The 24970-nt window shown below is 36.5% G+C and overlaps 1 protein-coding gene across 2 annotated transcripts in view; it reads left to right on the top strand.

The window, feature by feature from the left end:
- The window catches only part of SCAP (SREBP cleavage activating protein), a 408865-nt gene that overhangs the window by 18661 nt on the left and 365234 nt on the right, over positions 1-24970 (top strand). For both annotated transcript variants that reach the window (XM_090415224.1, XM_090415223.1), the window contains exons 2-3: positions 14465-14549; positions 22941-23112. In XM_090415224.1, the coding sequence (XP_090271350.1) occupies positions 22970-23112 (143 nt within the window). In that variant the 5' untranslated portion in view covers positions 14465-14549; positions 22941-22969. The remainder of the gene's footprint in view (positions 1-14464; positions 14550-22940; positions 23113-24970) is intronic.

The raw sequence follows: 24970 nt of genomic DNA, 5'->3' as shown, positions 1-24970 counted from the left end.
AAATTAAATATAGAAATAGACAACAGAATTAGCTAAGCTGGTATGGTGGGAAGTCAATTGAATAAATTCATATGGACTAAGAGAGAAATTAGTCGGAACACTAAATTAGCTGTATACAAGACAGTGTTCAAACCAGTTTTAACTTATGGATCTGAGATCTGGGTCAGAAGTAAAACACTTGACCAAAGACTAGAGACCGCAGATATGAGAGTCCTGAGAAAGATTAGAGGCGTGAACAGATGTCATCAATGGCAATATCATATTAAAAATGAGGATATTAGGAAAGAACTTGACATTGTCAGCATCCAGGAATGCATTAGCAGAGCTAATCTCAGGTGGTATGGTCACTTAAATAGAATGGGAGAGGAAAGATTACCAAAACAAGTGTTCTCTGCCAGGTTGTCAGGAAAACGACCCAGAGGAAGACCAAGATATAGGTGGATTGATACGGTACAAAGTGCCTTAGACGATAGAATTATAAGATCTGATAATGTTATAGTCTTGACAAGTAACAGACTAATTTGGAGGAAAATTGTAGATAGGAAGTTAGTAATGATGTAATTTTTTCATGTAGTACTATCATATCTTGTACACCCCTTGAGGGTACATGGCAGGAATTTGATGATGATGATGATGATATGTCTCCCATAATCTCTTTTTCATCTGCAATTTCTCTTTTGACATCTGTTGACTCCAAATCACTTTATATTATTCCCTTGTGGTATACAATCTGCCATTGCTGCCAACATGTTTTTCTTAAATATCTCTCATGCACTGCTGACCTCTCTTCCTTCAAATTCTTTCATCCATTGTACTGGTGCAACTGGTTTCTAAGTTTCTGATAGTTGTCTGCCTTATAATTCAACATAAATTCCTCCTTTCATACTTCTACGTGCCTATTCATCCGCCACGTCAGGACTGAATGATCACTCTCTATCCTGGAGCAAGTATCATATCTCAGTCACAATCAGATTACAAAATCTGATGCTGCTTCTGCACTACAACTGTGCAGAAGCAGCAGTATGAGGGACTTCAACTAAGTCCCTCATAATGATCACCCAACTTGCTATCCTTATCTGTTCTACAAAAGATCAGCTCCCTCCTCTCTCAGTGCCTGGAGTTTATAAAGTACCCTGTTCCTGCAAGCTGGCATGGTATGGACAGACATGCAGATCAGCAACCATCCGCCTGGAGGCAACACAAGTCATACATTTGCAACCACGGCTATGGGCAGTCAGGCATGGCTGACCATGTCTTGGTTACAACCCACAGGATCTCATGGAAAAAAACCACCATGCTCCACCATAGCAAATTCAAAAAGAGAGGCTATTTTTAGAATCAGCAGCAGCTCTCAGAAATCAATCAAATCTTAATAAATACGATTGCATTAAGCTTCCTAAGATTTGGGAAACACTTATCATCAGAGATCCACCTTACATTCCAGGCCTTCTACAACCACCCTTAGAGGGTGCTCCACCTAGATAGGACTTTAGAGTCATCCATGTGGTTGGACTTAGTATTGTGTGGTATTTGTGTAGATGTTACATTAGTTTTTTTTGTAATCCCTGAAGATGTCTTAGTGACTGAGGCGAAATATAGGAAGTATTAAATTGTTTTAATCCTTTTTGAGTGTTGTATACAATCCATTAAGCCTCCAACATGAAGACCTTATAGCCTTTCATGAGTGGGAATCACATCAAAAAAAAAAAAAAAAAAATTCACCCCTCCCACTTCACATGGATATACAGTATAGCATACACCCTCTCATTTCTTAAGCCACTATCCCCTTATAAAACCATCCCTGCCATTTCTGGTTTCTCTGTTGTGAAATACTCACTTGCTCATAAAAACACTCTCTCCAGATGCCTGCATCCTTCTGCATTTCAAATGTAATCCATCTCTTGCATACAGCTCTCTTCTATCCTAAAATTTACTCTGCACATCCACATATTCCAGACCTCTCTTCCTACACATTCTCACTATCATCTCATTCATTATCATTGCTCTTCTCCACTCCACATTATCATACTTGGATAACATATGAGGGGATATCCAAAATTATTAAACTTTGGATATTATTAAAGAAAAAGATTAAAGATGGAATATTTGTCATGGAGTTTGCTGCCATGAATCCCATGACAAATTCGTTTCTTCAGAAACTTGCTTAGTGGTCTTTCAATGATCTTCATTGATTGCTTGGCAAACCTTTTGGTTGTTTTCATTATTTCTGCTTGTCGAAGTTTATAAGGTACTTCCATGTGAGTCAATGCACTTGTCGCAACATTTTTTTCACTGCTGGAAACAGTTCTGGAACTATTTAACTAGAATACTGTTTATGGCCTCCAGCAGCTTTTCTTTCACTTCATCCACATCAACAAATTACTGCTTTTTCATGGTTTCTTTATTATTATTATTATTATTATTACATAACACCTCCAGGGAGTTCAAAGACTCATTGTGGGAGGGCACCTACTCTACAACTCTCCATCTCCACCACTCCACCAACCGCAACTACCTTCATCATCTACACCAACGGCATCTACTGTCGACCACCACCACTAGTATTTTCACGGACAAACACAAACATCCATGCCCACGCTTGGATTCGAACCCGCAGCCTTTTGGCTGGAGAGCAGATTCTCTAACCACTGGGCCAACCATGAGATTTTATCCATGGGAATAAAATAAAGTCATATAGAGAGAGATCGGGTGGGGACAACTGCCATGCTATTTTTTGTCAAGATCTGTTGGACAGGCAAAGCCATATGGACTAGAGCATTTTCGTGGTGCGGCAGCCAATCTGTATAACTCCGCATTTCTGGCCATTTTGGTCACACACTATAATGCAGTCTTCTCAAATGTTGAGAAATGTTGGTTCATTGTCTGTTCAGGAGGAACAAATTCTTTGTGTTGAGTTCTATTCATTTAAAAAAAAAAAAAAATCGGACTTGATGCCTTCTTGGGTCTTGGTGATTTTGCATGTTTTCATTGGCTTGATGACTGTTTTGTTTCTGTATCATAACTGTAGCACCAAGAATCATTCCTGGTCACAGGAATCATTCCTGGTCACTTTTTGAAAGAAAGTTCTGGTCATTAAGAACTTGCTCCCTCTAATTGCGGCAAACATTCACATGATTTTTTTTTTTTAATCATGTGAATGTGAAATTTATCAGATATGCATTTCGTGGCAAATCTTCTGTTAAAATTCGTTGACACAAACTCCATGAAAAATTTCTCTTTTCAGAAACTTGCTCGATGGTCTTTCGATGATCTCCGCTGATTGCCTGGTAAACCTTTTTGATGTTTTCATCATTTCTGCTTGTTGAAGGTTGGCCAGATCATGGTTGATCTTCAACTGACTTGTTCCCATTTTTGAAATGCGAAAACCACTCGTAGACCTGCATTTTACATAAAGTGTCATACTTAAATGCTTGCCGAAGCATAACAATGGTTTCAGCTGCAGTTTTACCAAAAGGAAACAAAATTTCACACACACTCTCTATTCCTTGTGGTCAGCTATCACAAAATTTCTTCTAAGCACTGACAAAAAAAAGCAGCCAGAACAATGAAACAGTTTACACAGGATGATGCCACTTGCCAGACTGGTGCGGAAAACTACCCACTCATGATGCGTAGTGGCATCATCCATAACTAGAAAATGCACATGCGCCAAGTTCAGATTCTGTTTATTTTTAGGTAATCCCTCGTATTATCTTTCCTTGGACACATTTCTGCTGCATTATCCCTAACATCAATCTCATATCTCCGTCTACATGAACCATTATTACTATTATCTCCTCTACATTTTTGACACTCTTCATTACCCGTGCCACACTCTCTATTGTTTCATCCAGCATGCACTCCTCTGGCACTCTACTCTACACACCCAAATCATCAAATCTCCATATGTTATACTCCAAACAGATTCATTCCATCTTCTCTCACTGGTATCCCTGACTCTTCCTGCTTCTAAACTCTTTCTCTCCCTCTCCATCTCTATCCCTTGCTTCCACACTATTTTGACTTTCTTCAGTTTCCTTTCTTCTTGTCTCTCCGATTCTCTCACCATTCTATCTCTCTCCCTTGCTGTCTCATGCTCTTCTTTCACACCTACTCTTAATTCTTCTTGCACTATCCAACCTCTCTAGCCTCCTAATCTCATCATTCACCCTTCTCAGATCAGTTTTCTTTCCTTCTACTCTTTTCTCAGCAGTTCTGTCTCTCTCTACATCCTGCTTTCAGTTGACACACACAGTCCATGGTCAAATCCATATGTACATCTTTCACATTCTGCTTCCTTTATTTATAAATAAAGTTTAGAAATAGAGGAAAGTATACTATAAACGTATCAGAGATGATACTGGTGATATAACTCAAGGATATTTAAAGCCTCTACAATTTTTTGCTACCTTCTTCTCATTATAGTATTCAGTTTTATCTTACTCAGAACTAAATGGTGATCAATTCTTATTTCAAATTCTCTGTATTTTCATCTCTCTCTCTCTCTTTTTAACCAGTTTTGCTTCTGTTTAGCTACTCTTACACATTGCTTTGCTTTCTTACATTTTTCTGTATGTTCTCTTAGAAAACATGCTGACCTTCTAGAACTTTCAGTATGCTTTTTTCTTTTTCATGAATGCCTTTTTAATCTCCTGAGTCCATCATAAAGCTCTGATATTTCTGTCCTTGCGAGAAACTTCATCACATGCCTCACTGGCTGAATAATTCAGTGTTTTCTTGAGAGTCTGTAAGTCTCCAGGGGTTTGGTTCTTGTTTTGAAACTTTCATTTTATTATTATTATTTTTTTTTATAGTATTTGTTTATTTAAGGTTACAGTTCACCTCTGAAAGCTTCTTGACTCTGATTCTTTTTAAAATTTTCCTGCACCCTTAGTTTTCTTTTCAGTATGGTATTCAGTTTTATCTTGCACAAAACTGAATGGTGATTGATCAGTTCCTGTTTTGGATTCTCCATTTACTCTTCTATCCTTAACCAGCATAGAGATATTGTTGTCAACAATAACATAGCCAGTGAGACTTATTTTTTCTGTCTTCTCTTCATGTGAATTTGTGCACATCTTTTATGTTGAAACATGGTGTTAGAAGTCACTAGTCCATGTATTAATGAGTACATGACTTCAGTATGGGAAGACTAGATCATGTAATAATGACTCATAAAAATATTTCAGCTTTTTTTTGTAGGACCATAGGCATAAATAAAGCTCATGCAGTTCCCCATTTTCCACACATCACTACTTGAAACTGCCTGCTATTCATTCTTATTTTTAGTGTTGAATACTATAGTGACCTTTCCCATCATTATTGTCTGCATATAGCACCTTGTATTTGTTATTTAGAAACTTATTTTTGACTTTTTTGTTTTGGTAACACCAGCTATTTTCTTGTACTTGTTTCATTCTTCTGCCAGCTTAACTTCTTTTCTGTTCAGGCATATTTTGATATGTTTCTTGAATTCTGCTGATGTTGAGTTGGAGCTTGTTCTAGTAGCTGACATTTCACTGTTTGGCCAGGTTCCCTGATGAAAACAGCAGGTTTTGGTTTAAGCTATTGAGAATACAGTTTGGTTGGCTAAATTCCAAATTGCCAGCCCATCTTCATTTGGTCAGTATCCAGGTAGATTGATATCTGCTAGCAGAATGCACTGTGAGAATTTGAGGATTGGACATTAGGTCAGAAATACTGATCATGGCTTAACACTCCTTAAAGGTTTGTGGATGCCTCCTCTGATTCATCTAACTTTGACCATTGGCAACCTGCCTTAAGCATTCTCCTTTGATCCTTAAGCAACGTTAGTGGATTGACCTTCTTCTCGTCAGTGTCATGGAACATCTTTTTGATATGATGCAGTGAGATGTTAGTAACAGCGATGCACCTCTTGTAAATCTGATGTGGAAATGCATAATTTCCACATCAGATTTATAATTCATAATTTCTGCCTAAGATGCATATGGGGTATTTACAGAATTTTGTTTGGTCAATGTCCAGCATGTAAAAGTTATTTGAAGACCAGTTGACCAATTTGCTTTTTAGACGAATGTCTGATAAACTGATATGTTCATGCTCAATAGCTTTCTCCCAACAATTTTCTTCCAAATTTATATTTGTCCATTCTCCAGTATTGTCAGATCTTAAACCAATCATCTAAGGGCCTATTAACTGTATCAATTCACCTAGATTTGGGTTTCTTCTAAATCTTGTTCTTGCATCCTAGCAACCTGTTTTGCAAACATACTCTCATTCATTCTGTTTAAGTGACCATCCTACCTTAATTTAGCTCTGCTCATAGTTGACAATGTCAACTTTCTTTCTAATTTCTTTATTATACAATTCTTCTACTGTATTCACTCTCGTAATTTTCCTCATGACTCATATCTCTGGTCTGTAGACTTGAATGATGATTTTATTTATTTATTATTTTTTTTTCAAACATCACTTTTAGATCCATAAGTTACTGCCTTGTATAATCTTGTGTTTTAGCTAGTTCTCTCTTATTCCATATATTTAACTGGCTTTCTAGCATACAAAATTTGCTAAACCAAATATTACAGACTTATTCTGTTATTTATTTCGATATTTACTTAGCGTTTTTCACTAAAGTTTGTGGTTAAATTTTATGGCAGTTGAAATGTTTTACTTGTTTTATAGCATTCTCCATTGAGAATGCAATAGAGGCCTTTTCTGTTTTCATACAGGTGCATGGGATGTGGTTAAGGGTCATCTAGAGGAAGCAGTATTAAATTGCATACATAGGGGGGTTGTTAGATGGATGAGTAATATCATTAAGCATGAGCAGCAGAAGAAGAAATGTTGTGGAGGGTATGTAAAGAGAGGGGTGACCAGCAAACTCATGAACAGTACAGGGCTCAGGCTAGAAAGGTGACCAGCATAGCAACGAAGGCAAAATCAGATTATGAGAAGAATCTAGCCAAGCAAGCCAGGGGAAATCCCAAAGAGTTCTTTCATTATGTGGCAAGTGGAAAGAAGAAGAATGACTATGGAAGATTAACCTTAATGAGTGATGATGATCACAAGGGTACAGAAGCGGATAAAACAGTCGAGTTATTGAGTGACCACTTTGCAAGGGTATATCATCCTAGTGACTGCTTTAATCCATGCGATAGACAATATAGGAACAGAGGTGGATGAATTCGAGTTCTTGGAATATTGCAGAGTCTCAGTGTTAATACAACTGTGGGATTACATGGAATATCAGCTAGGGTTTTGCAAGAATCTGCAAAGGAACTGGCAATGCCTTTGACTAGCTCTTAAATTTAAGTCTCAGCTCTGGTACAGTTCCAAGGGAGTGTGAGATGGTTCCTGTGCATACATCTCCTCAAGGAGATGGGCTTTGCATTAAGGGTAAATATTAAGAATAGTGATCAGAGCTTATTCCAACCTTTTACCACGAGTTGCCTAGACTTGCACCACCTTGTGGGTCAGTTAGACTTACAGTATGTGCAAGCGCAAACTTGACTTATTTGTCTATTTGCTTACTTGGAAAATGGAGTAAAACCAGGTTTAAAATAGCTTGGTATCTTTAAAATATATTATACCCAAGGTAAAAAACTTTCTACATCTATCTCTCATCCTGAGATTTTTATTTAATGAGGTCAAAGCACCTTTTGGTAACTTGTTTTGGTAAAATACTTATAAGCTCTGTATTACTTAACCTTGGTATTTCTAAGCCTGGCTCCCACTGATGAGACCTCAATAAAGTTCAAAACCGGTCTGGGTAGTGGCCCCTTGCCTTTAATGCATAGCATCATACATCTCCTCAAGGAGATGGGCTTTGCATTAAGGGTAAATATTAAGAATAGTGATCAGAGCTTGCTGTGGCAAATTGTGGACCAATCAGTGTCTCAGGCATGGTGGTTGAAGTACTAGAAAAATTGGTGAAAACAAGAATTCAGGAATGGGTAGATAAAAATATGATACTGTATGAGGGCCAACGTGGCTTTGTGAGGGGTCTGTCATGTCATGCCTTAGTAATTTATTAACTTTTTATAATAGAGTAACAGCTGAATTGGATAAAGGGAATGGCCACACGATGATTTTGCTGGTTTCGTTGGTTGATGATTTTGCCTAACAGAATGCCACGTGGAACTCTGTTATGCAAATTAGAACAAATGGCAATGCATAGTGGATAAGAGGGTGGCTGCCAAACAGATATCAAAAAATGGTATATGGAGGGGCAGAATTAAGGCAAAAACAGGTGACTAGTGGTGTGCTGCAGGGTTCAGTGTAGGGACCATTGTTGTTATCATTTGTACATAAATGATATAGGAAATAATCCAAAAAGAAGTGTTCAGTTGTTTACTGATGATGATGATGCGAAATTGGGTAGAGTAATAGTTAATCAAGCCAATGTTGGTTTAAATTAATATTATTATTCGTGACACCTCCAAGGAGTCTGCTCATCGCGGGAGGACACCTATTGTACAACTCTCCGTCTCCACCACTAACCGAACCTCTACTACCAATAATCAACATCAGCGCCATCTACTGGCCACCACCACCACAGCTAGTATTTTTTGTCTGTAAATTGCGTGTGTTCTGAAGGGCCAATTTGAATGTATGCGGGATGAAAAACCTGAGTTTCTGGGAGAAAAAACCCTGCTACCTCCGTATGAGATCGGCTAACTCACCTTTGATTGAAAAAGTCTATATAAAGATTCCTCCCATCATGACGAGAATCGAACTTAGGCTTTTTCCAATCAAAGATGCAACGTAACGTCATTCTTACAATTGCACTATGGAGGTGCAATTGTAATAACGGATGGATGGGATAATGGTGTCAGTTTGATGTGGAGAGATGCATAGTTGTGCATTTTGTGATAGATGGATTACAGGCCATTGATGGCATTATACTCCAGGAAATAAGATGAAGTTAGAGATTTAGGAGTGGTGGTAGACAGAGAGTTAAAGTTTAGAGGACATGTTGCTAAGCTGGACCATAACATTACTTGGCTATTGAAGAGCACATTGACAAGTGGAGATAGGGAAGATGTTGTTTTTCTTTGTGGGGCCTTGATGCACCCACACCTGGATTACCATGTTCAAGTCTGGTCTCCTGTGTTTCTTGGGGATGGGGAAGTGGTGGAAGGGATTCAGGGAATAGTAACAGGATGGTGGGTGACTCATCACAGGAGACCCAATCTATCCAAGCAATCTATCATACCTCTCCTTTACTCATTAATAGACAAAGCACTTATAACTGACTCTGGCAACCCATTCCACTCATTCACAACTCTCCAAGCAAAAAATCTAGTCCTCATACTCCTGCTAACCACACTTTTATTCGACTTCCAGGGATGACCCCTTGTACTAGTCTCTCTAATAAAGTGCTGAAACATTTCCTCTGTAGTATCTATAAAATCCTTTAAGCAACTTAAATGTTTCTATCATATCCCCTCTTTTTCTCCTGTCAACCAACTTCTGCAGTCCACACACACCCTCAATCTATCCTCATAGGGAACACTCCATAGGCAATAGATTGAGTGTGTGTGTGTGTGTGTAGACTGCAGAAGTTAGTTAATAGGAGAAAAAGAGGCAGGGCTGTCACCAGATTAGATTGTACTCTGAGTCAAAGAATTAAATATCGTCCCTGATGGATTATATGATAAAATTATAAGAAAATCTCCAATTACTATTTTGCTTTTATTACAAGAGAAACACTAATGTAAAACGATTACATAATATTAATTAAATGTTTGCTCTATGGGGATATCGCACAATAAATCATTTATAAACTATGACTTCTAAATTTAAATTATAAGCTATTTCTGCCTCTATTGATATAGTTTCTAGACCAACCAATCTTTCTTGTGTCATTGCTGTTCACAAATAATTTTTAATCAGTTTAAGCTTGGAAAAACTTCTTTCCGCACTTGCTATGCTAACAGGAATTGTTAGTGTAGCGACCGCAATATGGCTGAACGAGCACCCTTATTAAGTTTTGCCATGAGGCAGGCTGCCTCTATGCTACACCCTGTCGATGATACTTAAAAGAGGGGATATGATAGAAACATTTAAGTTGCTTAAAGGATTTTATATACAGGGGAAATGTTTCAGCACTTTATTATTAGAGTTGAATAAAGGTGTGGTTAGTAGGGGTGTGAGGACTAGATTTTTTTTGCTTGGAGAGTTGTGAATGAGTGGAATGGGTTGCCAGAGTCAGTTATAAGTGCTTTGTCTATTAATGAGTAAAGGAGAGGTATGATAGATTGCTTGGATAGATTGGGTCTCCTGCGATGAGTCTCAGGTCAGACTCATCTGCACTCATTGCAGGTGCCCATATAATAATAATAATAACCCTTTGTCTTTTTATTGATGATTTTCATACCCAAATTTTTACAGCTGTTAGTTAAAGATGCTGCTACCCAGTTAAAAATGAGTAAGGAAGAGGTACGATAGATTGGTCTCCTGCAATGAATCTTAGGACTCTATGGAGGTGCCCATATAATAATAATAACACTTTGTGTTTTTATTGAGGATTTTCATACCCAAATTTCTACAGCTTTTACTCAGTTAGTTAAAGATGCCTGAAAACTTTTACTGTGTTTATTTTGGATTATAACTTTTGCATAAAGTAAAGAGCTGAGTAAATCACACAGATGAATAACAATGGAGATAATATGCACCCTTTTCTTACACTAGATTTTACAGCATCTTCCTCTACTTCTTACAGTTCTAACCTCTTAACTCACAGCTGAAATATAAGTTATATATTGCTCCATATAATGTTCCAGTTATACCATCTAACTGTAGGGATTTGAACAGCTTTTTTCTCTTGGTACCTTATCATATATGTTTTCCAGATCTGCAAAACTTAAATATCGCTCTTAGTTATATTCCTGTGATTTCTCATCTGTCTGTCTTAAAGTATAAATATAGTCCTAATGATCCTTATCAGGCATGAAATCCCAGCTCATGCCTAAATTTTTCTTCTGCAATTTTTTTTTTATCCTCTTCTTGTGTATTTGCATTCTTATTACCTGGAACACTCAGTAGGAAAATTCATTTATAATTCTTTGTCATTCAGTTTTATTTCACTTTTTTATAAATGGATACTATAATAGTTCTACATCAATCTTCTGGGATTAAATTCTTTCATCAGGCCTTCTGAATTATGCACTGTAGCTGCTATAAAACTTTTCTGGCTTCTTATTAATAGTTTTGAATTTAGTTGCTACTTCTAAATTGCAGCTGATTCTTCACTACTTGGCTTACTTTTTACATATGAGATTTGTTTTATGAGTTGTCACCAATATTTTCTTTTTAGGTGGACTAGGTAAAACAGTTGGAAAATAAATTATCGAAATACTGCTATAGGTTGAGGCAAACTGTAGCACTATTGGCAACATATGACTTTATTTTTTGTGTCTCTTTACAACCTTAACTTCCATTTCGATTCAGTTGTGCCAAAATCGTTAAGTGACTGAAGGAGCATAAAAAACAACGGTATTCCAAATTTCATTGAAAATTGAATGAAATGACCTCTACAGGACTTTGAGGAAGAAGTGTCCTCCTATGCAATTCTTCTCTTTGTTCGTTCCAACTCACAAGAGATTGTATAGGGTTTGAAGCCGAGTTGCATCGAAGTGTTTCAATTCTAATTATTCGTTTTGCCTGTACATGGCACCATAGAATATAATCTATCTGCTACATTGGGTATTGGGCATCCATTGCATAGTTTCACTTATGAGGAAAGCAAAATGGTATTTTTCCAGGAGCAACGAGTTGTTATTTTGGAATGTTATTTTGCCTGTCCTTCTTACTCAAATGGCGGGGAGGAGTTTTGTCAGAAGTATCCTGACTGTAGTTCCTCAAAATTTGACAGTTATGAGATTAATCAAATGCTTTCGGCAAATTGGATCAGTTGCAGACAAACAGCAGCATGGAAGACCTTCCGTTTTGACTGAGACTAAAGTGACTGCAGTAGATGATGTGTTGCAATGTTCACCTTCAGAGAGTCTTAGAAAACTTTGCACAGACAGGTATGTCATATGATAGTACTTGGAGAGCCACCAAACAATTAAAAGCTTCATCCATACTGTTCATTCAGTTGAGGAATTGAAGCTACTGGATAAGGAAAACCTTGTGTACTGTAGGTGGTTTCGATCATTTGTTGCAGAAAATGTTCACAAGCTGGACAATATTTTCTTTAGTGATGAAATATGGTTCCACCTAAGTGAAATTAACAGAATTTGGTCATCGGAAAATCCTTATGTTTTCCATGAAACATCCTCATATTCTCTGAAAATCAGAGTGTAGCATGCAGTATCACCATTGCATTGTCAGACCTATTTTCTTTGACACGGCATTGAACAATGCACTGTATCAAGACATCATCTCCCAGTTTGTAACTTTCTTTGAGATTGAAGAACGTGATTGCTGTTTTCAGCAGGATGGTGCCGCTTGCCATACATCAAATGAAACATTGCAATTTTTGGAAGAGTTTTGGTGACCGACTGATTTCTAAAGAACTTTGGCCCCGAGGTTTGCCAGATTTGTCATCTCTAGATTTTTCCTCCAGTAATTCCATGATTGCAGAGTTGCTTCATATGTGTCTGCATTCAAGAACAAGGCGGCCATTTTTGAATGTTTGCTCTAGCAATGTTATTTATATTTATACAATTATAAGCTTTGTTTGTAGCAGTTTAGTAAAGTTTGTCACTAATATTGTAAAATTCAAGTTTATTTATGATGTGCATGACTTTTGGATTACCCTTGTATAAACTATAGCACATTAGAATCAGAATTGTGGGTAAATTACCCCTTTCATTTTAGTGTGACTGGATTGAATTTCTGATTGGACCTTAAGAATCATAAGAAAGAACCTGCATTTCAGAATTATTGAGTTGAATGATGTGACCAAATGTCTAGTGAAGAGGCTCATCTCTGCAATCCCCTTCCCCTCAGTTTAGTGTGATTAGACTGGATTTCATAGATCTTATGCAGTGTGAGAAGCAACTCTTTTGAGATTTTATCCAACTTGGTTAAAAATTATTTCAATTGTAGTGTCTGTGAATGATGATTTCCTTTGAGTTTAGTCCTGGTTAAGTTTCTTTACCCTTAGGTCTGTACAGTTTTTTAATAACTACTTTCAAGATTTGGTCTAAATTGGTTGAATGATGCAGCTTATAGAGATATCTACAGAGGAGTACAAAAAAGTTTCCTTTTGTATTTTTAATAATTTCAAAGTATTCTGTTTTAATTTTTTATTTTATTAATTGGATTTAATGCTTCAATTTGTTAGGGAATGCCCTTATTTGAATACCTCTGTCAATTGAACTGGAGTTAACAATTTAAAAACTTGTAGATTTTGGTCCTGATGATTATTGTGTGAAGTGTAGTCAGTAACTTACTATGTGACTCTTAAGATACACTTGGACCAATACTGTAGAGAAGGATTATATTACATTTTCAAATTAGATAGCAAATAAAAAGAGATTTTCTCCTGTGAATTGGAACCAAAGCAATGAATGGCGCAATCAGGTCTTTGTTACTTAGGGGTGTCTGGGGGGGGGGGACTCTTGTAAAAAAAAAAACATACGCGAATGCTGAATCTGATTATTATCTATGTTGGTTATTCTTGATTATCCAATTCAGCTTAAACTGTGTTGCATAGTGTTCCACAAAGCCCATACAGGAGCATGTCGTAATTTTTGAATTAATTAAAGTAGGAACATTTGAGTATCTGTCCTCCTCCTGTGACCTGCAAGGCATGTAATGGTGTGCACTCATTTTATGAATATTCAGGAAGATGGTTGTTAATTATGAGAAAATTATATAACCCATTATTTTCACACAATGTACATGAAAACTAAATACATACAATATTTTGCACCAGTACTGTTGATGCTGTTATCTCTTTCTCAACTTACTTTATATAAATGTCAACAGTGATAATCCTGAAATAAGTCAAATTTTTAAATAATTAATGATAATACTAAATGTCAACAGTGATAATCCTGAAATAAGTCAAATTTTTAAATACTTAATTAGATAAAGTAATCATTCATATAGTACCTTTTCATGACTGAAGTACTATGCATGATTACAAAGCACCTTCTAATGAAGCACCTTCTAACTACAATAAATGCAATCTCAAGATTGCATTTATCGCAGTTATTTTTTATGTGAATATAGTCTTTTAAAAATTAAAAAATATCATAAAAGCAAACATTTACTCATCAAGTCTTAGTTAAAAGAAAATAATAATTATTATTTTTGCAGATTTTTAAAGAAAAACCTTCATTTAAAAATTTCAAAGATTTAAAAATTGAAGAATGATGTAATTCGATAGTTCAACTTTTTTTAAAAAAAATAAGCTTTTATGTTTAACCTGTTTTTAAAATGATTAAACTTTTCATGTTTAACTTTTTTAATTACTGGGGTTATGTTTCATATAGATTTTTATATCTTAAAGTTCATTTTACAGAAATGCAGTCGAAAATAATAAGATCTCTGCAAATGACAAATAACGTTCTTGCTCTGTCTTAGATACCAAAATGTCCTGTAATTGGGTATGTAGCTGAAATTTCTTCTGATTTATTCATTTATTTTTATTTTTTTTATATGCATGCACAGTGATCACTCAAATATCTGATCTTCAAATAACCAAACTTTCAGTTAACCAAGCCATGAATAGATTAATGCCATCTGATTCAGTGCAAAGCACCATGTACTTGTGTATTTAGTTAATCACATCCTCAGTTAACTGACTCACAAATCAGTTTCCCAGGACAATGATAAGGATTATTGAGAGATAACTGTAGTTACAGTTTTGATTATGTAACATAATTTAAGATATTCTTGATTCTTTATAATTTGAATAGAGTTGTGGCCAGGTCAGGACTAATAGGACATTTTTTTTTTCCAAGAAGGTATGTCTTGTATCTTTTATTTGCTCAGTTAAGAAGTATAACAAAGAAGTTGTCATGTTATACCATAATACAAAATCATGGTACCACATGACAGAATTTCATGCCAGCTGAGGCATCATCTGGTTAAATAAGGCCACAGTTGTTTTCACCAGGGAACCAGGGCAAACAGTGAAAAGTCAGCTACTGGAACAAATCCTAAAACACACTCCAACTCAACATCACCTGAGTTCAAGATCAGTACTATCAACGTAAGAAGTTTGAATGGCAAAGAAATGGAGCTTGCTGAGGAATTGGATAAGTACCAGATCAACATAGCTATAGTATTGAACACAAAATATGAGGCTAATCTCCTTGAATGGCAAGCGATATCAAGTAGAGTGATGTGGGCAAATATCAGAATGGGGAATTGAACAATGAGACTTATTTGTGCCTATGGTCCCACAGAAGGTTCTGCTAAGGTAGAAGTGGAGGAATTTTTTCAGGCTTCAGAGAAAGCAACTGACACATTGAAAGAGGAAAAGCTGGTCCTTGTTGGGGATCTAAATAGCAGAGTAGGAAATGATTGTCAGGCATACAAAAATATTTTGGGAAAATTTGGAGAAAAGAGCAAAGCTAATAATAATGGCAAATACCTGTTGGATTTCTGCTCGGGACATGGACTGGTTATTATTAACACCATGTTCCAACATAAAAATGTGCACAAATTCACATGGAGAGAAGAGGCAAGGAATAAGAAAAGTCTCATTGACTATGTTATTGTTGATAGTCATGTTTTCTCCCTGGTGCAGGACACTAGAATGTACAGAGGATTTGAAATTGGAAGTGATCACCATTTAGTCTTGAGTAAGATAAAATTGAATTTCATATTGAAAAGAAGAACATGTATTAAAGTTTTAAAGCAAATTAAAGTTGAGCAGCTCTCAGATGTGAACTATAGATTAAAATGCACAAACATTATTGAAGAAAGAATAAAAGAGTTTGAGAACAGGAACCAAACCTTGGAGAAAACATTGATTGATTCAGCAAGAGATGCATGTAGTGAGGTTGTCTACAAGAATAGAAAAATCAGAACTCCATGGTGGACACAGAAAGTTAAAGAGGCAGTGAAGGAAAAGAAGAAAGTACATAGAAAGTTACTGGTGAAAAGTCAGCTTGTGCTCTTACAGAATACAGAGACAAATGTAAGAAAGCTAAACACTGTTTAAAACTAGCTGAACAAAGGTAGACTTTGATAAGAACATAGAAAATAAATATCAAGAAGGTGGCAAGATATTCTGGAGGTTGAAAAAGCTCAGAAATGGAGGAAAGAGAGTGCTGTAAAAGGAATTTAAGATGATAAAGGTGACATGAAAACTGGAGAAGAAGAAGATATCCTTCATGTATGGAGTAATTACTTTGAAAAATTGCTAAATGAAACAAGCAGTGATGGCAGCACAGTGGTAGTTTCTTATTCCTTGAGTGATAAAAAAACACTCAAGAGACGTGCAGTAAGGAGTATATATATCCATTCTTGAGGTAGAAAAAATGAAATGTGGCTGCACTGCATAGTTCAGAAGGCCTGGACAGAGGGACCAATTCCAGAAGATTAGAGTAGAGCTCACATAGTACCCATGTATAAAAAGGGAAATAAAACCGAATGTGAAAATTACTGAGCATTCCTGGTGAGATTGCAGCAGTTGAAAAGGATTGTGGAAGGGAAGCCTGGTGAATAACAAACTGGATTCAGGCCAAATAGAGGTTGTCAGGATCAGATTTGCACTTTACGACATATAGTTGAGAAATCATGGAAATATAATAAAGATCTGTATTTAAGTTTTGTAGATCTGGAAAAGGCATATGACAAAGTGCCAAGAAAAAAAAAAAGCTGTTCAAAACACTACAGTTGTATGGTGTCAGTGGGGCATTATATCAAGCAATACTTAGTCGTTATTTCAGTTGTAAGTGAGCAGTTAGAATTGAATGACATACAGAAAGATGGTTTAATGTTAAATCTGGTGTCAGACAAGGATATACATTATCCCCTCTGTTATTCATTATCTATATGAATCGCATTATGAAGGAAAGTGGTATTAAACCTGATATTAAAGTTTGAAATGTTAATCTTTGATATATGAATTCCTGATGACATTGATATAGAGGTTGAAATGTCAAGTGTTATTTTTCTTAAATTGTAAGTAAAGGAATTGCTCTGACATGGGTTTGTTGTCTACAAAAATTTTACACAGAATGCTTCTGCTGTTGTTTTATTCTAGCCTTGTATGGGTTTATGAACTCATTGTTCATTAGGTCTTAAAATTTTATAATTCTTATATTTTAAAAATTTTGCTTTAAAATATGAAATTAAAAAAAGGAAAATAAAAACAGTTTCTGCAGCATATGAGGGCAGTCTGAAAAGTTCTTGGCCTAACAATGAAAAAACGAATTTATAATTTCAAAATTATTTTTATTTTTCAACATAATCTCCCTCAAGACTAATACATTTATTCCAGCTGTGCTCCAGCACTATTATCCTGTCCCTGTAGTGGTACTCAGTAAGATCTGCAAAATACCCCCTCTACAACTGCAATCACCTCTTGATTCGAAGAAAAATGCTGACCAGCAAGGAAGAGTTTTAGTTTTGGGAAGAGATAGAAGTCAGAGGGAGCCAAATCTCTGGAATAGGGTGGATGTTCTAACAATTCATAGTGCAGATCCCTTAATTTTTCCCATTGCCAAAACAACTTTGTGGGCAGGTGCATTGTCCTGATGAAAGATGACCTTTTTTTTTTCCTTCTGCAAACCGGGTCTTTTCTGACGATTTTTTCGTCTAGTCTGGTTAAAAGATCGGAATAATATTCCCCAGTTATTGTTTTACTCTTTTCAAGATAATTAATAAATAAAATGCCTTTAGCATCCCAAAACACCGATACCATTACCTTTCCTGCTGATGGAACCAACTTTGTCTTCTTTGGCGCTGAACAACCTGCTTTTGTCCACTGGTTTGACTGCTGTTTGGATTCTGCTGGGTGTAATGGTGAATTCAAGTCTCATCCATAGTAATAAATCGACGCACGAAATCAGTTTTATTCTTGTTAAAACGCTCCAAACACTATTCACAGATTTTCATGTGAGTGCGTTTTTGATCTACTGTGAGCAAGCATGGCACCCATCTTGCGCAAAGCTTTTTCATATGGAATTCTTCATGCAAAATATATCCTACATGTTCTTTTGTAGCCTTTAGTCTCAACAATTTCATTCACTTGGACTCGGCAGTTATCCAATACTATATCGTGCACTTGATCAATGATTTCTGGTATTGTTACACTTTTTGGACATCCTTCACGTGGATCATCTTCAAGGCTGGTAATGCCATGTTTAAACTCAGCAGCCCATATCTTAATTGTCGAAAACGAAGGAGAAGAGTGCCCATAGTATATTTAGTATATTGTAGTTTTATTAGTGTAGTTAGTGTGCTAAAGTGTTTTATAACACAATCTATGTTGGGAAGTCGCTGCTAGAGGGATTTGTAGTGTGTAGTGTTCGTGAAAGCTCCTGATAAGATAAGAGTTATTTTCAGTTTTGTTTGCCTTGCGTATCTTAGTGCGTCTATTTGTGTGTTTTTGGTGTTTATAATTTATAATTTGATAAAATACGTTACTAGTAAGTATGGCTCCAGTACGAAGGAAAATGGCAGCCAGTAATGATGGTTCGCCATCTTCTTTCAAGAACGGTAATGTAAAGGAGATGATTCAGTGTACTATCTGCGAAATGTACGCTTTGCAGAGTGCGGTCAGAGTGTGGTTAGATGATAATAAAGGAGTGAATGTGTGTAGAAAATGTAGGGAATTGAATTGAAGTGTATTTCAGATCGTGAGTGTGATATTTTTGTCAAACTTCAGAATGAAGAAAATAGGGATATGACAAGAAACGGCAAGGTTGTACCAGAGAATTGTGAGAGTGTGAATGTAGAAAGTGTGAATGATAATATTAATGGTTTTACAGAGAATAAAAAAGATGAGATAGATGCAATGAGTGAGATCGCATTGTTGAATGGTGCAATACAAAGGGCAAAACAGCAGCTAGAGCATATGAGCAAAAGTCAACTGATTGAACCAGCCAATAATAAAAAGTATGACAGGAAAAATAGGCGTATGAGTGTGAACATGAACAAAATGAAGGATAGAGTGCTGTATGGAGACTCATTAGTACGAGGTGTGTTAGTAGAGGATTTGACAAAATCGTACCAACCTGGTGCGACCATAAAGGATGTAACTGAGTCTATTAGAGAGCAAAAGGAAAGGGTGAAAGAAATGATTGTTGTGGCAAGTACGAATGATTTGAAAGGAGATAAAATGGAAATGATAGAAGACCTGAATGAATTGTTTGAGGTAGCAAAAGAAAAGAGTGAGAGAGTTAGAATGATTAGTCTTTTGCCACGGTATGACAGTGAAATGTTTAAAAGGAGGGCCATAATTGCGAATGACTTTATGCGTGGGTTATGTATGACGAGTGGTGTGGAATTTGTGGATATGTGGAGTGAGTTCGATGGGCGAAAGGATCTATATAAGATGGATGGCTTGCATTTGAATGGTTACGGGTGTAAGGAGACTTGAGAAAGTGTTGCTGAATGTAGTGGATGTGCAAATTCAGGGAAACTAGATTTATTAAGGGGGGAGGGTAGATATACAGTCCTTAGGGAGGCAGTTTAATGTATGAATGAATATAATATGCCCAAATGAATAAGGACAACAAATCAGAGTGGGATAGTTAATATAAGGCATCAAGGTAGGGCTGGGGCTAATGGGGGTCTTAAATTCATGTACACCAATGCTAGGAGTATTAGGAACAAGAAGGAAGAGTTTTTGGCCATTGTTGGCACTTCCAGACCACAGGTTATTGGTATTAGTGAATCATGGCTGACTGTAGATGATACAGCTAGTGGGATTGAATGTGATGGATATAGTGTGTTCAGGAATGACATGGAGAATAAAATGGGAGGGAGCAGTATTGTTGATGATAGCTGATGAGCTACAGCCAAGGAGAATAGAAGTTGAATTGCAGGATAGAGAAAAGAGCACATTTGAGGCCATTTGGTGTGAGATTGTGGCTAGCAGAACTAAATATACAATTGGGTGCTGCTATAGACCAGGTGATGGAAAAGATGGTGGTGACAATATGAACAAGCAAATAGAAGAAATGAGTGGAAGGAGGGTAATTATTATGGGAAATTTCAACTATGGTCGCATTGATTGGAGTAAGGAGAGGACATACGGGAGGAAGGAATTGGATTTTATGCGGTTATTAAGGGATAACTATCTGCGACAGCATGTAATGGAAAATACTAGGGGTCAGAGAGTGCTTGACCTAGTAATTACATCTGAGGATTTGGTTGTAACAAATATGACCACATTGCCACCAATTGGTGAGAGTGATCATAGGGAATTGACTTGGGAGGTGGCTAAAGGTGTGGAATTTTCAATTAAGACAGGGTACATGTGGAATTATCGGGCTGGAAAGTATGACAAGCTTAGGAGTTTGATTGGTTCAGTGCCATGGCATGTACACTGCAAGGACTAGAAGTTGATAGTGCATGGGAGGCAGTTAAGAAGTGTTTTCATGAAGCAATGGCTGACTGTATACCTAGAGTCCGAATCATAAATCAAGTAGGGGTTAAATGGATGAATAACCCCATTAAACTTGAGCTGCAGAAAAAAAAAACAACTATGGAGGGAATTTAAGGAGAAAGGTGACTGGCAGGCACATGAACGGTATAAAGCGCAGGCCAGAAGGGTAACGAGTGTGGTAAGAAAAGCAAAAAAAGGATTACGAAAGAACATTGGCCATGCAGGCTAAAGAGAATCCTAAACAGTTTTTTAGATATGTAGCAAGTAAAAGGAAAAATGTACATGGCAGAATGATTTTAAAGAATGCCGATGGTAGGGAGGTAACTGAATCAGTTGATATAGTTGAGTTACTGAGTGAGCCCTTTGCAAGTATATATCAACCAGGTGGTGACATTGCAGAAACAAATAAACCAGTAGATTATACGAGAATTGTGGTGAATGAAGTGGAGGTGAGTAGTCTACTGCATAACCTCAATGTCAATACATCTGTGGGATTGGATGGTATACCAGCTCGTGTCGTACGAGAAGCAGCTAAAGAATTGTCAGTACCCTTGACCATTTTGTTTAATTTGAGTCTCGGGTCTGGGTTAGTCCCGAGGGGGTGGAAAGAGGGGGAAATAGTTCCACTGCATAAAGGTGGTTCCAAGACTGCTGTTGTAAATTACCGACCGATTAGCATATCAGGAATCATTGTCAAAGTCTTAAAGAAATTAGTCAAGAAAAGAATACAGGATTGGATAGATGAAAATGGGATATTGTATGGGGGACAACATGGTTTCGTGAAGGGTAGATCATGCCTCAGTAACTTGCTCATATTTTATAACACAGTGACGGCTGAACTGGATAGGGGTAATGGGTTTACAGTGATACTACTGGACCTTGCCAAGGCCTTTGTCAGGATACCACATGGAACCCTAATCAGTAAACTGGAGCAGATGGGGATAGATATAGGGTTGGTGAGATGGATAGGAGGGTGGTTGAAGGAGAGATACCAGAGAGTGGTTTATTCAGGAGTGAAGTCTAAAAGATGGCTTGTGACTAGTGGAGTGCCGCAGGGCCCTGTTCTTGGACCACTGTTTTTCAATTTGTTCATCAATGATATAGGAAAGGATTTGAGAGGAAGTGTTCACTTGTTTGCTGAGGATGCAAAGTTGGGTAGAGCAATTGTGAGTGCACAGGATGTCAAAATTTTACAGGATGATTTGGATAGTTTGGAGAACTGGGCTAAGAAAAATGGATGTCAATTTAATGTGGCAAAGCGTAAGGTTATGCACTTTGGGGTGAAAAGAATAGCAGTAGTATATTGCATTGGTGGAACCGTACTCCAGGAGATTGATGAGGCCAGGGATTTGGGAGTGTTGGTGGATAGGGAATTGAAGTTTAGGGGGCACATTGCAAGTGACTAAATCAGTTCATCAAATCACTTGGCTTCTGAAAAATACTTTAACATGTAGACAAACAAGTTGTTGTTCCTCTGTATCGAGCCTTGATAAGACCCCATCTGGACTACTGTGCCCAGTTATGGGCACCAGGGTTTCTTCGTGATGGGGAGGAAGTGGAGAGGATCCAGAGACGAGTGACCAAGATGATAGTAGGTCTGTGGAATGAACCTTATGAGAATAGGTTGAAGATTTGTGGGTTGCAGAGATTGGACGATAGGCGAAGGAGGGGTGATATGATTGAGACATTCAAATTACTGAAGGGTTTCTATATGATTGATCCAGAAGATATTTTTGAAAATATGACTGGTGGAGGGAGGACTAGGGGCCATGCATGGAAGCTGAGCAAGAGCATGGTTGACAAGGGTGTTAGAGCTAGGTTTTTTACTTGGAGAGTGGTGAATGAGTGGAATAAGCTTCCAGAGTCTGTTGTGTGTGCTACGACCGTGAATGAGTTCAAGGCAAGATATGATAGATACTGTGTCAATGTCGAATAGTTGTTCTTGACATGATGTTAGGGCCTCCCTCGATGAGTCTGTCGACTCCTTGGAGTTGCCTGGAACAACAACAATAATAATAAACTTTTATGGATTTCTTTTGCCATTAAACCTTTTTTACAAAGAATTTTATAACTGCATAATACTCAATTTTATCCATTTCAAGGGATATAGACAACACTTTTGCTTCAGACAGCTGTATAAAACAAACTACTTGATAGAATGACTTGCAATTTCACATGGATACTTATGACAGATGTACTAACTTAGAAAAAAAAATCTTGCCGATAGTGTTGCCATCAGTGGTCGAGGCTGAGAATTTTTCAGACCACCCTCGTGTGTTCCTAAAAATGTATGTTATACATATATATATTCATATATGTATGTATGTTTTTTGCATAAGCTGTTTTTCTTATTTCCTCCTGCATAACTGGAGTATAATTGAATCATTTTATTTTGGAAAATAGAATAAAAATTTTTTTATCATTTCAGTTAATACTTTCCAAAAGACAGGATTTGTAATGGAATACTCATCATTGTCATCACAATCATCAGGTGGAGTTCAAGACAGAATAGCACAAATATATTATAGGCATGGTCTGTTCTGCTCAAGCCATCCATATGCAGTTATTCTAGTCACTCTTGGCATATTAGCTGTTTGTTGGTAATTATTTTTTGAACATTCCATCTATAATTGATTCTGTAACTTGATTTAAAATTTATGTATATATGATTTTATATTAATAGCATGATATGAAATGTCTCCAGTATTAATTCTTGCCTGTTCTTTCTTTTCTTATTGTAAGTAGTAGAAATTTTTTTTTTGGGATGACAGTTGTGAAATTGAGTGCTTCACAACTAGTATTCCATAAAATCACCAGACCCTTCAATTGACTGAACCTTCAGTTAACTCGCTCTTTAATTCATTACTGTGTCATCCAGCTTCTGGCGAAGCACCATGTAATTGCATGATGTATCAGACCCTTCAATTGTTTGACCAGCAGATTGCTTCCCTGTTATGGTTAAATAATTGAGGAAATTTTTATTACCAGATAAAATGAAGAATCTGTGATATTTTAAAAGTAGGTTTTTATTGCTGCCTAAGTAGATTTCACTGTGAAGCAAAATAATAAGGAATTTGGTAATCTCTCTCTCTCTCTCTCTCTCTCTCACACACAGACAGACAGACAGGTTATTTTTGAGGAAGCTTGGTAAATCACATTTATAAAGAACTGCATCGAGTTAGATGTCGATTATATAATTCTTAAAGAAATTTGATTGCATCACTGTTTTGTGTTTTAATTTTTAGTAACTTGCATTTGTTATAAGTGATTTGACCATTCAGTAAATAATTTTTAATGCTAAGAAAAGAGGCGACTAGTTTAACTGGTTTATCGATGATTTTGGTCTGAGTCAAAATTTCTGAGAAGGGGAAAAATGAATATAAAATTAATATGATGAATGAATATAAAAATTAATACATGAATATAAAAAAATAATAATAATAACCTGGCTTAGTTTTAAAGATATTATTTTAAGAAAGTTGGAAATACAGTGAGGAACCTCAGCTTTATGATTGGCACAGTATCCATCCAGATAATTTCATGATAGCCTCTTCATCATAAAATAAGTTTCATTATATGCTTAAAATATGCAGCATGATATTGATTAGGAACCTATCTCGCACACATTTCAGTTTATGCATTTGTAATCAATGATTATGATTGTGTTAGACAGGTTAGTATAATAGAAGTGTTTGTATTTGCCAAATTCATGAAGAATGAATTACCAGAGTATAGTGAATTATTGGATTCATGTTGATATTTCACGATACAGTGGGATCTCCCAGATTGGATTACTATCATAAAGTGGACAAATTCTTACTTAATTGAAATAATTAAGTGCTCTAGTTAATGTTTGGAATTATTATGGTGAATGTAGCAAAAATGTGGTTGGTATAATCAGTTGTCATGCAGAGGAGATCATTTGCTTCATAGTTATTGGTGAAAAAATGGTGTGTGTGTGGAGGAGGGGGAGAGTTAACTGTGCTTAAGAGAAAAAAAAGTGCTGTGTTTAGGAGAGCAAGAAGAGTGCCAGATAATGATGAGAGTAAGAGGTGGAATCTACTTGGAGCCTTTGATATTTCAGAATTAGTTGTTCACCTTAGTTATCGTTTTGTTATCAATATATGTCAAGATGGTGATATTTTCAACAGTGAGAATTTAGACAAATCAGGCTAATTCGCTAGATCAGTGTATCATGCAGAGTTTTAATTAGTTTAAAGAAATTGACAGTGCTGAGAAATGTAAGTCTATTGGATGGCAAAGTGTACTGTAAATACCCATTTCCTTGAATAGCAATTGGTATAAAAAGCCCAGTATCTTGGCCATTTTGTAATCCCAACTATAAATGCAGACTTTTTTCAATAAGGTGAGAAAAATTTAATAAAGGATGAAGTGATAGTATTCACATCCAAAATGGCTTCACTTTAAGAATTAAATGACAAAATTAATTCACTGTAG

The sequence above is a fragment of the Typopeltis vanoorti genome, unplaced genomic scaffold, assembly GCF_054136105.1.
Source record: "Typopeltis vanoorti isolate ZY-2024b unplaced genomic scaffold, IOZ_Tvanoo_1.0 HiC_scaffold_24, whole genome shotgun sequence".
Taxonomy (NCBI): domain Eukaryota; kingdom Metazoa; phylum Arthropoda; class Arachnida; order Uropygi; family Thelyphonidae; genus Typopeltis; species Typopeltis vanoorti.
This window is presented reverse-complemented; position numbering and strand designations above follow the sequence as displayed.